General features: G+C 60.0%; 2 protein-coding genes across 2 annotated transcripts; both read right to left on the bottom strand.

Moving 5' to 3' along the window:
- Positions 1-1,830: 1,830 nt before the first annotated feature.
- On the bottom strand, positions 1,831-5,105 carry LOC141929468 (protocadherin gamma-A10-like). The gene has a single exon (XM_074838945.1). The coding sequence runs from the start codon at positions 5,103-5,105 to the stop codon at positions 2,193-2,195; it is 2,913 nt and encodes a 970-aa protein (XP_074695046.1). The 3' UTR covers positions 1,831-2,192.
- A 3,239-nt stretch (positions 5,106-8,344) lies between these two features.
- LOC141929470 (protocadherin gamma-B5-like) lies at positions 8,345-11,416 on the bottom strand. Its single transcript, XM_074838959.1, has one exon. It carries the CDS (start codon positions 11,297-11,299, stop codon positions 8,609-8,611), a length of 2,691 nt encoding a protein of 896 aa, XP_074695060.1. The 5' UTR covers positions 11,300-11,416; the 3' UTR covers positions 8,345-8,608.
- Between the last annotated feature and the right edge of the window lie 2,223 nt (positions 11,417-13,639).

Here is a 13,639-nt window from a genome sequence, read left to right on the forward strand (position 1 = left end):
TCTTCACAACTTGCATGGTGTTCTTTGACCCCATAATTTGTCCAGACCATTTCTCTTTAACATGCACCACCATCACACTATGGACAACACATCCTTACATCTCCATATAAAGAAGGAAGATACATTTGTCTCCCACTGCCCCTCGACTCTCTCCCTCCCTCCCTCAAACAGCTCTTGCCATAGCCTGTATGTTCTAGCCAAGGCACATCACACACAGACCACGAGTTTGGAAACTACGGGTACAGCAGATTTTCCTATCACTCCTATTGCTCCAAAGAAGAGGTGACTCCATGGATGACTACTGTGCTCCTTCACAGGGTCCTGGTGATAACTCAGCTCCCGGTTATGCCACTCTTGCCACTCCCTCAATATACACAAAGACATGGACTACAGGACTCCGTTTCTCCTTCACAAGCTTCTTCCACCGTAGCAGTTACTAGCAAACGATCGCTCGGCCACAACATTGCTGTGAGAACAGGCTCTTCCTCGCCAACAAGACCATTCTCACAAAGGAGTAGCCACACTGCTTCAGGTAGAGAGACACGTACAAGAGGGTCACCTACCCATACTGAGCAGCTATTTACACAGAATCTCGCCCTTCCTCGACCTTGTTGCATTGCATTACTAAGGTACTGCTCACATGCATGTCAAATAATCAACGTTAAGTGAAAACTCTGTGTTGGAAGACAATAGTGATAAATAAAGCAATGAACAATAGAGTTTTAGAAAAACCTTCAACTAAGAAGACATTCACGATGAAAATACCTGTGTATGTCTAATAGCCCAATCCTATGAGTAATGCTGCCGAGCAAGAGATGAACGTTATATCGGCATTAGGCACAAGAGGACAAACTGTTGCTACACCCTCGACTACACCGCTACCTCTAACTACACCTCTCTGTAAAAGACACGATGACAACCAGCAAAGCAGATTACAAGTGCCGAGGGGACAGTAACGATCCCTCGGAGATTAACCCTCATTTGGCAGAAAGGCCACAAGGTTGCTGCATGAACAAGCTTCTCGTGGACAACGAGGTCATTCTCACAAAATCATTCCAGCTGTAGAAAGATTCCAGCTGTGCTCCCCGGCTGGTAAGGAGCACAGAAGGAGGAAACAACCTTTCCAACCAGTAGCACTATTAAAAATGTGTGCTACTCGGCTCCACACACACCCCGTTTGCATCAATTTTAAACACCTAGCATCGAAAGATCAAGCGCTGCTACATGAAGGCTAACAATATGAAACAAGCTGCAAGGTGACATAAAAAGCACAAGTGAGTCATGCTTCACAGCAAGAGTATCTTGACATTTCTTGAGGTGCCATGCCGTCCGTAACACACCCCAGCAGAAACCGCAGCAATACTTTCTAACACTTCACCTACAGTTTGAAGGCCTAAGAAGAGTCTATAAGCACAGTATTCAGTCTGGGAACACCCAGTTCCTTAACTCTGCTACATCTTTGAAGAGCACAGCGGTGGCTCACCACCAAGGTGACCAACTAGTGCTCAGGTACACACATGTATTTTAGAATTTAATACTTACCAACAAGTAATTTCACTCCTCTTTCACCCTCGTCCTCCATCCGGAGCATGGAGCTCACTACTGACCCAACCAAGGAAATTCCCGCAAGCAACAAGGAATTCACAGGAATGCCTGGGAATGGTCTTCCCGTTGAGGAAGGGGTACCTCCAATGTGGAAAACACACACTGTATTCTGGTGCACAAAATGGACACTGCTCTCACCACTGGCTGAGGAACACACTGTGTGAGAAGCTTTCACGTACGAGACAAGCACAAGACCAGTCCCAAAGCAGGCACAGGCGGCTCTTAACTTCAAACAATGGCTTCCAGTCATTCCAAACCATGTTAAATGAAAACGATGTGCAGCAAGAGAAGAGCGATAATTAAGTGAACCAAAGATGCACTTGAGAACAACACCTCAGTTAACACACCGTTCACGATAAAATAACTGAGGATTTGTAACACTCAAATCCTACAAGTAAAACTGATCAGGGGCTGGTAAGGAGCACAGAAAAAGAGGAATAAACTCTCTATAGGAATAAAAGAATACATAGTACTCTGTTCCTCACCCCGATTTCAACGACAGTAACTAATAAACAATGTAAGATGAAGTGCCACTACACACGAGCATGTGATGGTACCAAACAACGGATAAGCCCGCGTGAAAAGTATTAACCGACCCCAACACGTATACACGGGACCATTAACGATCCGTTTGGAAACAATCTCAGCCTAGTCAAGAGTATGTGCTGTCGGGAAGACATCTGCCCTGGTAATAACGCAAACTTCCATTTGCTATTACCGCAACACCTACCAATAGCGACAGGAAAACGGGTATTACACGTGTCAGGGCACAAAACGAGAAAGGACCTGGCGAGCGATAAGAGCACAAAGCCCCGTTGAGACGAAACTCCAGCCGAGAGCGACGCCCTTGTGCCGCCGCCGGCAGCAGCTGTAGCGCTGAGCCCCGGTCCCACGCTCCCCTCCCGCCAGCCAGAGGCAGCAGCAGCCGGCGCGTTGCCGCGGGAAGCGCTGCCTGCCTGGGAGCGAAACCCCCCTCGGCAGCGGCCGGGACGCGGCGCGGCCAGGCCCGAGCAGCAGCAGCAGAGCGAAGCGTCGCGGAGCCGCGAAGTGCGGGCACAGGAACTCACCGGGGCAGCGGCGGGGTCCTCGCCGAGCAGCGGCGCGGGCTCGTCGGGCGGCGGCCGGGCCGGGAGGGTGTCGCAGCAGCTGCCGCCCGACAAGCGGAGCTGGCTCTTGCGCGAGTCGGCGGTGAGCGACACCTCGTGCGAGTAGGAGCGCAGGAAGGCGCGGACGCCGTCGATGCCCACGAAGTGCGAGGCCGGCACGCCGCGCAAGGCGCCGCTGCCCGCCGCCAGCAGCTGCGAGCGGCGCCAGCGCCGCAGGCGCAGCGCCAGCAGCAGCAGCAGGAAGGCGAGGAAGAGGCAGGACACGGCCGCCACGGCCACCACCAGCCACCGCGTCAGGCTGCCGGCCGGCTCGCCCGGCGCCGCCGCCGCGCTGCCCAGCTCCGACAGCAGCTCGGCCACGCTCTCGGCCAGCACCACCGTCAGCGTGGCCGTGGCCGACAGCGCCGGCCGCCCGTGGTCCTTCACCACCACCACCAGGCTCTGCCGCGCCGCGTCGCGGGCCAGCGGGAAGCGCGCCGTGCGCACCTCGCCGCTGTGCAGCCCCACGCGGAACAGCCCCGGCTCCGTCGCCTTGGCCAGCTCGTACGACAGCCACGCGTTCTGCCCCGCGTCCGCGTCCACCGCCACCACCTTGGCCACCAGCGCCCCGGGCTCCGCCGAGCGCGGCGCCAGCTCCACGCCCGCCCAGCCCGCGCCCGCACCCGCGCCCGCCCCCGCGCCCGGTCCCGGCGCCGGCGGCGGGTACAGCACCTGCGGCGCGTTGTCGTTCTCGTCCACGATCACGAGCCGCACCGACACGTTGCTGCTCAGCGCCGGCGCGCCGCCGTCCTCCGCCCGCACCCACAGCCCCACCTCGCGCACCTCCTCGTAGTCGAAGGAGCGCAGCGCGTACAGCGCGCCCGTCTCCGCCTGCACCGACACGTAGGACGACAGCGGCGCGCCCCGCACCCGCCCCTCCGACAGCCGGTACCGCACGCGCGCGTTCTGCCCCCAGTCCGCGTCCGCCGCCCGCACCGTCAGCACCAGCGCGCCCGCCGCGTTGTTCTCGGGCAGCCGGGCGCTGTAGCGCGCCTCCGCGAACACCGGCGCGTTGTCGTTCACGTCCAGCACCCGCAGCGCCAGCACCGCGCTGCTCCGCAGCGCCGGCGACCCGCCGTCGGCCGCCCGCACCGTCACGTTGTACTCCGCCACCTCCTCCCGGTCCAGCTCCCTCGACGTCACCACGCGGTAGTAGTCCTCGAACGACCTCTCCAGACGGAACGGCAGCCGCTCCGCGATGCTGCACCGCACCTCGCCGTTCGCCCCCGAGTCGCGGTCCTGCACGTGCAGCAGGGCCACCACCGTCCCCGACGGGGCGTCCTCGGAGATCTCGGTCAGCGCCGACCGCACCGAAATCTCGGGCACGTTGTCGTTCACGTCTGTCACCGTCATCGCCACTTTCGCAGTGTCGAAAAGGCCTCCACCATCATGTGCCTGCACCTCCAGTTCGTAGGAGCCGCCTTCCTCGAAGTCCAGGCTCCGCACCAGCGTGATCACTCCCGTCTCGGCGTCCAGATGGAATGGCTTCGATGCCAGGCCCTTCGTTTTCTTCATCGAATATTTCACGTGCCCGTTCATCCCCTCGTCGGCGTCGGTGGCCGTGACGGTGAGGAGGGTGGAGCCCACGGGCACGTCCTCCGGCACACGCACCGTGTACTCCGCCTGGCCGAACACGGGCGCGTTGTCGTTGGCGTCCAGCACCGCCACGCGGATGCGCGCCGTGCCCGTCCGCGCCGGGTCGCCGCCGTCGCTCGCCCTCAGCACCAGCTCGTGAAACGCCGCCTCCTCGCGGTCCAGCGCCTTCGCCAGCACCAGCTCGGGACGCTGGTCCCCGCCGGGGCCCGCCTGCACGGCCAGCGAGAAGTGCTCGTCGCCGCTCAGCTCGTAGCGCTGCAGGGAATTCGCTCCCGAGTCCGGGTCGTGAGCCTCGGCCAGGGGAAACCGCGACCCCGGCGATGTCGTTTCACTCATTCTCAGTTCCGTTTCTGCCTCTTGGAAGCTGGGCGCGTTGTCGTTAATGTCCGTGATCTCCACTTCGATGCCGTAAACCTGCATTTGCCCCTCCACTATCACCTCACACCGCAGCACACATCGCTGCACACTCTCGCACAGCTGCTCTCTGTCGATCCTCTCCGCCGTCACCAAATGTCCCGTCTTCCCGTGCAGGGAGAAATACTGCGTCCTCGCTGCGGAGACAACGCGGAGGCCGCGGTCGCGGAGCGCCGGTAGCTCCAGCCCCAGGTCCTTGGCCACGTCGCCCACGAACGAGCCCTTGGGCATCTCCTCGGGAACCGAGTAGCTCAGCTGCCCCCACGCCGCCTCCCACGCCGCCACCAGCACGCACCACAGCAGGGCTCGCTCCCGCCGGCCCCGGCGCCTCCCCGCCGCGCACATCTCCGCCGCGGCCCCGCCGGCCCCGCACCACCGCCGCCACCGACCCGCCGCCGCCCGCCGATGCGCTTCTGGCTCTGGCTCCGGCTCCGGCTCCCGTTCACGGCTCTGGCTTTCGGCTCCTTCTTCCCACTCTGGCTTCGGCTCCAGCTGCCGCTGTCGCTCTCGCTCGCTGTCGCCGGCCCCGGCCGCTGCCGCCAGCCCCTCCGCCTCGCTGCAGCACGGCTCCGCACCGCGGGGACGCTCGCAGACCGCCCGGCCGCCGAGCCAGCCAGCGAGCGAGCGAGCGAGCCGGGCCGCAGCGGGCGGGGCTGCCTGCAGCGCTCCGGCCTTCCTCTCGCTCCTCCTCGGTCAACAGCGGCGCCCGCAGCCTCCTCCCGGCACTGCAGGCACCGAGCGCTGCCGAGACATCGCTGCCCGCCCGGCGGGGAGCTCCTGCGCTGCCGGCTCTCCCCGACACCTCCTCCGTGATCCTCGCCCACATCCCGACCACAAAGCAAGAACACGCGGCCCGCCACTGTGTTCCTTCTACCGCACGGGAGAAAAATGTATCTGGCGATATTATGCCAAGTCAAATATGACGTGGGGACAGCGACGACCCTGTTCCCCTCGGTCCGAAAGCACAGTCTCCACCGCGAATTGCACAGCTTTGTGCAGCGGTCGACCTCCAAGGACTTTGTCCTCGCCCCTTCTGCTGAGGAAAGCAGTGTCATGGAGGAGGGGACCTGCGCCGCATCTCACCACCAGTCGCAATGGTCCGTCCCGCTCTCCCGCAGTGCGGGGACACTTCACTGTTCGCTCTTCTCTTTGGTACTTCTCACCTGCACATCGGGGGCTGCTCTGAATCCGCCGCCACTCCTCCCCCTTCTCCCAACAGCACTTCCCGATGTTTGCCTCTACCCTTACACTCTAGGCTGGGCTTACACGTAGGACTTAACGCTCCGTTCTAGAGTAACTCAGCAGCCGGCAGCGCTGCACATGCACTCGCTGTTCGGGGCTCCATTACAAACAGGAAATTCAGGCAAAAAACAAACCTTTAGAGCTAAATGCTAGCAACCGGGACTGAGTACAGCTCTCTGGAAAAAGGGAAATAGGCTGTGAAATACAAAACATGTATGGGGTTTTTTGTCGGTTTGTTGGTTTTTTTGATATCCCATTCTACACCTTATCCTCTGTTGAAAAGACAGATCTGGAACTTTAAAAACATCACCTGGGATGGAAGAAAACATGGGAAGTAAATTTACAAAAAACTCGGAGATATAGTGTCTGGACTAAATTAATCCGTCCCACTAGTGCTGCCGTTTGGCAGCAGCCTGTCCCCAAAAGACGGGACGGCACACGTCGGGGGAACAAGCTGTAACTTCTCCAGTCATGGAGCCTCATGCGCGTTTCCTTTGGGAGTCCAGCACTAAACAGCATTAAGCAACGGGGCTCTCTTCAGCTGTCAAACAAAGTCCATGGCTTTGGGAAAAAGCCATCGGAAGGAAACATCGACACCGAGCGTCAACCTTGTTTTGCCGGCGGCGTCGTGTAGAATTAGCGGGTCTCATCGTACACAGAAAGGATCCGCCCTCACCGTTACTGGCAGTTCAGCCAACACACGTTTCCTAGTCAGAACTTCTCAGCTGAACCTCAACCTGTGACCGCCGAGGAACCACGAAGCGCCTACTGCCTGCTGGAGTGGAAGGGGGTCGCCCCGTTCCTTCCTTCCTCCCTCCCTGGACACATGGCTCAACACTTCCCATCCCCACCACCGCGACACCCAGGAGAAAGAGGACGGAGGTTCAGAACCGTGAAGGATTTCATTCTGCACAGGCAGGATACGCGTTCACCGGCACTAACACACCCTCGGAGACAGCGCAGGTTCTGTAGACAATTGTATTGCCTTGGCGGCGTAGTTGAAACACATTTGCATTTATCCAAGTAATAAGAGTCTTTGAACGACCAGAAGAAACATTCATTTTCTCATAAATCGTGGTGTAAAAGATGGCAACTTCTTAATAAATTATTAATCTACTCCCCGAATGTTCATGTTGGTAGGACACCTCTTCAGCAAAATACTGTAGGACAGCAGGCGAAGACAAGTAGAGTTGCACACCTTAAACTATGCGAACCATTTCTAAAAGTGTAAATGGATTAGATTCGAGTGGCAGAGCCCACGACATCTCAGCGGTTCACGACACCAGTACCACCATTTTAGGCGGCACAAGCTGAATGGCAAGAACCTCTCCACTGAGCCTACACGAGTGACAGCTGATGAGGCACTAAGTGCCGGTTCGCACTTGCCAGAAAAGCAGCGCTACAGGTTCTTTCGTTCCTTCACGGAAACCGAGATCGGCACTAACGCCCAAAGCAGACAAAGGAAGACCAACAGACCACTGCCCCTCCTGGTCAAATACAACGACTGATAAAGTGCTGAGAGACCGAGTTCCTCGGTTTAGTCTTTCCCTGTCAACGCGATCAACCAGGTCCAAGCACCTCTCTTTGGGAAAAGGGGAGGGGGAAAACAAGGACAAATACTTTTTTTACAACTATATTTTTTTACATTTTTGGCAAGTAAAATACCTTTTTTTTTTTTTTTTTTTTTTTTTTTTAATTCTACGTGTAGAATATTAGGAGTCTTCGACCACTGATCCAAAAGCACAATCGCCACCACGGGTTTTGTAGCCGTCAAACTGGAATGACAGGTACAAGGACAGCAAAAGAAGACAGGCTCTGAAATACAAAACGCGAAAGTCGGACACACATATTCGGACTTTTCCCTTGGGAGAAGGGGAGAGGAAAAGAGAACAGGCTCTGAAATACAAAAAGCGATTTCTTTTTTCTGTTGAGATCCCATTCTACACCTTCACTGTATGAAAGACAGATCAGGAATGGTGAAAAGGGGGAAATTATGACCCAGGAAGCAAAAAAATAAAGTGAAATAACTGCACAGAGAAACAATGCCTGGAATAATTAAGCCATCCCACCTGGGCTACTATTACTGCAAAAGAATTCCCCCAAAAGACGAGGGACACTCTCCTCCTTCATCACGGAGAAACAAACCATAACTTCTTCCATGGAGAAAACACGCATGTTTCAGGAAGAAAAAACCGCCAACACCAAGAGTCAATCCCATCATCCCGACTGCGCCACGTAGAATCAGTGGATCTCCTTCTACACGGTAAGGACCCGCATTCACAGTTAGCATGGGAAAGAACTGTATAAACAATTGCGAAAACTCATGCCTGGATAAAATTTATTTCTCCACTTAATGCTGACACTTCTGCTGCAACCTTCCTCCAGAAGACGGGAGAACACACGGCATATGAGGGCAACATTCACTGCGGAGGAACAATCTGTAACATCTGCATTAATGGAGAAAATACGCCCGTTTTCTTGGGGAAATGGATTAACCCACGGGTTTGCCTGCAGCTATAAACCGGTTTGGGGAAAAGAACGCCAAGGAAGGAAAATTCCCCACCAAGAAGCGCCCACCACATCTTTCGTCACGCACGATCGTCAGTTTACTCGAAGGAGGGTCGGCGAGAAAATCCCTGGGGTGAAGCTGAGCGTGCGGCCTTCGGCAGAGCAGGGAGTGCCGCGGCTGCCTGGCTGCTCGCAGAGCAAGGGGGATCCCCCGCTCGTTCCTTCCCTCCCGGGCAGCCGGAGGAGCGCTCCCCGTGCCCAGCAGCCGCGGAAAAGCCCGGGCGAGAGGCACGACGGCTCCGCCCGGCTGAAGGAGAAGAGCGAGAGCGCGCGGGCTCACAGACCTGCGGTGCGTCGGGCTCCGCGGGCGGCTCTCCCGCGCCGGCGCTGCTGCTCGGGCTCCGCTTCCCGCAGGGCTCCCCGCCGAGAAGCTCCTCCGCGGCCAGGCTGGGCAGCGGCGGCGGCGGCGGCAGCCAAGCGGCCTCGGCCACGGCGCGGCCCGGCGCCACGCACAGGTTGTAGGAGTAGGGCAAGGTGCCCTCGCAGAAGTCGGCCGGGAAGGCGGCGCCGGCCACGGAGAAGCGCTGCGCGCCCAGGCAGCGCAGGACGGCGGGCGGCCCGGCCCGGCGCAGCCGCGCCAGCACGGCCAGCGCCACGCTCAGCAGGAACAGGGCGGAGAGGAGCGCCAGCGCCAGCACCAGGTAGAACTGCAGCTCCGCCGGCGAGTCGGCGCCCGCCGCCCGCTCGCTCAGCTCCGGCAGCGCCTCCTGCAAGCTCTCGGCCAGCACCACGTGCAGCGTGGCCGTGGCCGACAGCGCCGGCTGCCCGTGGTCCTTCACCACGGCCACCAGCCGCTGCTTGGCCGCGTCCCGCTCCGACACGGCCCGCGCCGTCCGCACCTCGCCGCTGTGCAGCCCCACGCGGAACAGCGCCGGCTCCGGCGCCTGCACCAGCTCGTACGACAGCCACGCGTTGCGCCCCGCGTCCGCGTCCACCGCCACCACCTTGGCCACCAGGTACCCGGCCTCGGCCGACCGCGGCACCACCTCGAACGGCGCCGGCCCCGCCGCGCCCGCGCCCGCCGCCGGCCACAGCACCCGCGGCGCGTTGTCGTTGCGGTCCAGCACGAAGACGCGCACCGTCGCCGTCGAGCTCCGCGCCGGCGCCCCGCCGTCCTGCGCCCGCACCGCCACCGCGAACTCGCGGCACTGCTCGTAGTCGAAGGAGCGCTGCGCGTACACCGCGCCGCTCCGCGCCTCCACCGACACGTACGGCGCCGCGCCCGCGCTGCCGCCCGCCAGCCAGTAGCTCACGCGCCCGTTGGCGCCCGCGTCCGCGTCCCGCGCGCGCACGCGCAGCACTGGCGCGCCCGCCGCGTTGTTCTCCGCCACGTAGGCGCTGTAGGCGGCCTCCTCGAACACCGGCGCGTTGTCGTTCACGTCCGACACCTCCAGCACCAGCGCCGCGCGCCCGGACAGCGCCGGGATGCCCCGGTCGCGGGCCACCACCGTCACCCGGTGCTCGGCCGCCTGCTCCCGGTCCAGCGCGCTCGCCGTCACCACCTTGTACGAGCCGCCCGACGACGACGCCACCAGCGACAGCGGCGCCTCGCCCGACAGCTCGCACGACACCTGACCGTTCTCCCCGGCGTCCCGGTCGATCACGTTCAGGAGGGCCACCACCGTGCCCACCGGCGCGTCCTCAGCCACCGGGCTCGACACCGACAACACCGTGATCTCGGGCGCGTTGTCGTTCACGTCCAGCACCTCCACCTCCACCTTGCAGTGGGCCACCAGGCCGCCCCCGTCCTTCGCCTCCACCAGCAGCGTGTAGCCTCGCGTCTCCTCGAAGTCCAGCGCCTCCTGCAGCGTGACCGTCCCGCTCTCCGCGTCCACCACGAACTTCTGAAGCACCTTGGCCGGCGTTTTCCCGAAGCCGTAGGTGATGCGGGCGTTGGTGCCGGCGTCGGCGTCGGAGGCGGACACGTGCAGCACCGTCGAGCCCGGCGGCGCGTCCTCGCGCAGGCTGGCGCGGTACCGGTCCTGCGCGAACACGGGCGCGTTGTCGTTGGCGTCGGTGACGTTGATGCAGAGCTGGGCGGTGCCGCTCCGCGGCGGGTCGCCGCCGTCCACCGCCGTCAGCACCAGCTGGAAGGAGCTCTGCTTCTCCCGGTCCAGCGCGCTCTCCAGCACCAATTCCGGCTGCTTGCTTCCATCTGGGCCCTCTATCATGGCCAGGGTGAAGGACGGGTGGCTGGTGAGCTGGTAAGTCAGCAGCGAGTTGCTGCCCACGTCCGCGTCCTCGGCCATCTCGAGCGGGAAACGCGCCCCGGGAGGGATCCATTCACCGATCTCGAGGTCCAGAGCAGCCTTGCTGAAGACCGGGGAGTTGTCGTTGACGTCCTGGATGGCCACCTCGACGTGGAAAACGTTGAGCGGGTTCTGCACGAGCGCCTCGAAGCTGACGGAGCAGGACGCCGCCTCGCCGCACATCTCCTCCCGGTCCAGCCTCTCGCTCACGTACAGCTCCCCGCTCCCCGCGCTCACCGAGAAGTATTTCAGCTGCCTTTCAGCGGCAGTCGCCACCCGCAGCTTGCGTGCCGGCAGCTCCGCCGGGCTCAGCCCCAGGTCCCGCGCCAGCGGCCCCACCAGCGAGCCTCTGCCCAGCTCCTCGGGGATGGCGTAGCGGATCCGCTCCGCCGCCGCCCGGCAGCACAAGCCCAGCAGCAGAGCGGGCAGCAGCACTCGCCCGGCTGCTCGCCGCCGGCTCTGCCGCTGCCTGCCCGCCATCGTCGGCAGCGCTCGCCGCGCTCCTCCCTCCTGCCGCTGCCCTGCCGCCCTTCCAGCCGCTCTCCGCACCGAGCGCAGGGGCCGCCGGAGGGCAGCGAGCTCGGCGCCGGCTCGGACGCCGCTGCTACCCGCGCCGCGCCGCCTCTCGCCTCTGCTGCCCGCGCCGCTGCCGCTCTGGCCGGCGCCGGGCGAGCGAGCAGCCGGCGGGGGCAGGACGCGGCGGCGGCTCCGGCGGCGGCGGCGGCGGCTCCGGCTCCAGCGCCGCTCCGCGGCGGCCAACAGCGGCACCCGGAGGCGCCGCGACGCCACCGCAGCCGGCTGATGCCCGCGCTCCCGGGGGCTCTGGGACACAGGGGAAAGGAGGGGGCACCCGCCACTTGTGACGGCTCGTTCCCACGCAGCCTTGCTCCACGTACGCGCTGATGGTCACATATTTGATTACCAGAGCGTTACCATTGCGTTATGGACAGCAAAGCTCGGATCGTAACAGAAACGGCACAGGCCCTGGCAACAGCTCTGAGGTCAGTTATTGATAACCAATAAATAATCAGAAACAGGATGAAGCAAACGTCAGTGCAGTCCTGTCACCCTGGGCCTACAAAAATCTCCCGGTCTCGGCACCTCTCTCCTGTTACAAGCAGGAAGCGCAGAGCCCCCCCCCTTCTTGATTCCTGTGTTGTACTGAAAAGGGGCTTGTACCTGCCGTGGGTTGTTAAAGCAGCAGTGCACTCCATCAGGGATTTTACAGCTTGTGGCCTGAGCTGGCATGGAAGCTAAGAAGGAAATATGTGTGCCAGAGGCAATAACGAGGTTTCCTCATGCACAGTCAGAGAAATGAAGGCACAAACTGAAAGGACGACTGCTCAGAGACTGAACAGAGTGTGCGTATGCCCCATAGCTAGGATATTGTTTCTCCAGCACCCAGGAGAAAAAGGCAATTCACACACTAAACACTGAGTAGAGTCATAGCAGAATGCAGAAGGGTTTCACTTCGAGTGAGGTTAAGGCACTCCAGTTTTGGTAAGGCCTGTGCCCAGTCGCAAGGACAAGAGAGAGGCAGAAGGAAATACTGGAAGATCCAAGTGCTGCTCTTTCTCCTTTTCCAAAGCCACTCTCTCCTGTCATGCCAAACCAACAAATGGTTTCAGCTTTTGCTGATGTCTCATCGTTCTGCCCATAGATATCATGCACATATGCCATGGAATTCATCCCCAGAGCACCAGTAAAGTCACTGAGACATCCAGATGTAAGCTGGACGAGCTGCAGTGATTCAGAAGGGCTATTGGGCCTCTTCTGCCTGTACTGAATGACTTTACTAAGCTTCAGACCTCCCTTTATGAGAACAACAAAACTCCCTATTTAAACCAAAGAAGCCAAAACACATACCTCGGCACATAATGGCAATAATGCTCCTTAATCTCAATTAATGCTTGTTACCCACTTGGAGTAAGCAATGGGTAGGGAGGTGTGCAAGTGTTCTCCACAAGTTTGTTCTGTAAAGCAGAAGCTCAAATCTCTCAGTCATTTCTGAGGATTAATTGTCTTGGGTTTGTGTGCGTGGGAGGGGGGTTTTGGTAGCTGGGGAAGGAGCTACATCAGTGGTGTCTGTGAGAAGATTCTCAAAGCTCCCCTGGCTCCAAGCTGACCCACCTCTGGCCAAGGCCGAGCCAATTAGCAACAGTGGTTGCACCTCTGTGATAACATATTTAAGAAGGGGAAACCGGGAGGAGTTGGAGCTGGGAGTAGCAGCTGTGAGGGAGAAACCCATGCAAACACCAAGGTCAGTGGAAGAAGGGAGGAGGAGGAGAGCGAGGGGGAGGTGCGCCAGAGCAGAGACTCCCCTGCAGCCCGTGGGGAGAGGGCAGGCTGTCCCCTGCACACATGGAGGTCACCCGTGGAGCAGGTACCACCTGCAGCCTGTGGAGGACCCCATGCCGCAGCAGGTGGCTGCACCCGAGGAAGGCCGGGACCCTGAGGAAAGCCCACGCTGGTGCAGTTCATCTCTGGGAGGATTGTCACATGTGGGAGGGACCCACACTGGAGCAGATTGTGAACAGCTGCAGCACATGGGAAGGACTCAGGTAAGAGGAAGTTCATGGATGACTGTCTCCCATAAGAGGGACCCCACGCTGGAGCAGGGGAAGTGTGTGAGGAGTCCTGCCCCTTGAAGAGGAAGGAGCATCAGAAACAACAGGTGACAAACTGACCACAACCCCCATCCCCTGCTCCCCTGTGCTGCTGGGGTGGAGGAGGTGGAGAAATCGAGAGCGAACATGAGCCCAGGAAGAGAGAAGGGTTGGGGAAGGTGTTTTTAAGATGTGGTTAATTGTGGTTAATTGT

The sequence above is a fragment of the Strix aluco genome, chromosome 13 (assembly GCF_031877795.1).
Source record: "Strix aluco isolate bStrAlu1 chromosome 13, bStrAlu1.hap1, whole genome shotgun sequence".
NCBI lineage: Eukaryota > Metazoa > Chordata > Aves > Strigiformes > Strigidae > Strix > Strix aluco.

Coding starts and splice junctions, on each gene's coding strand:
- LOC141929468 (XM_074838945.1), bottom strand. CDS start 5,105: ATGTGCGCGGCGGGGAGGCGCCGGGGCCGGCGGGAGCGAGCCCTGCTG.
- LOC141929470 (XM_074838959.1), bottom strand. CDS start 11,299: ATGGCGGGCAGGCAGCGGCAGAGCCGGCGGCGAGCAGCCGGGCGAGTG.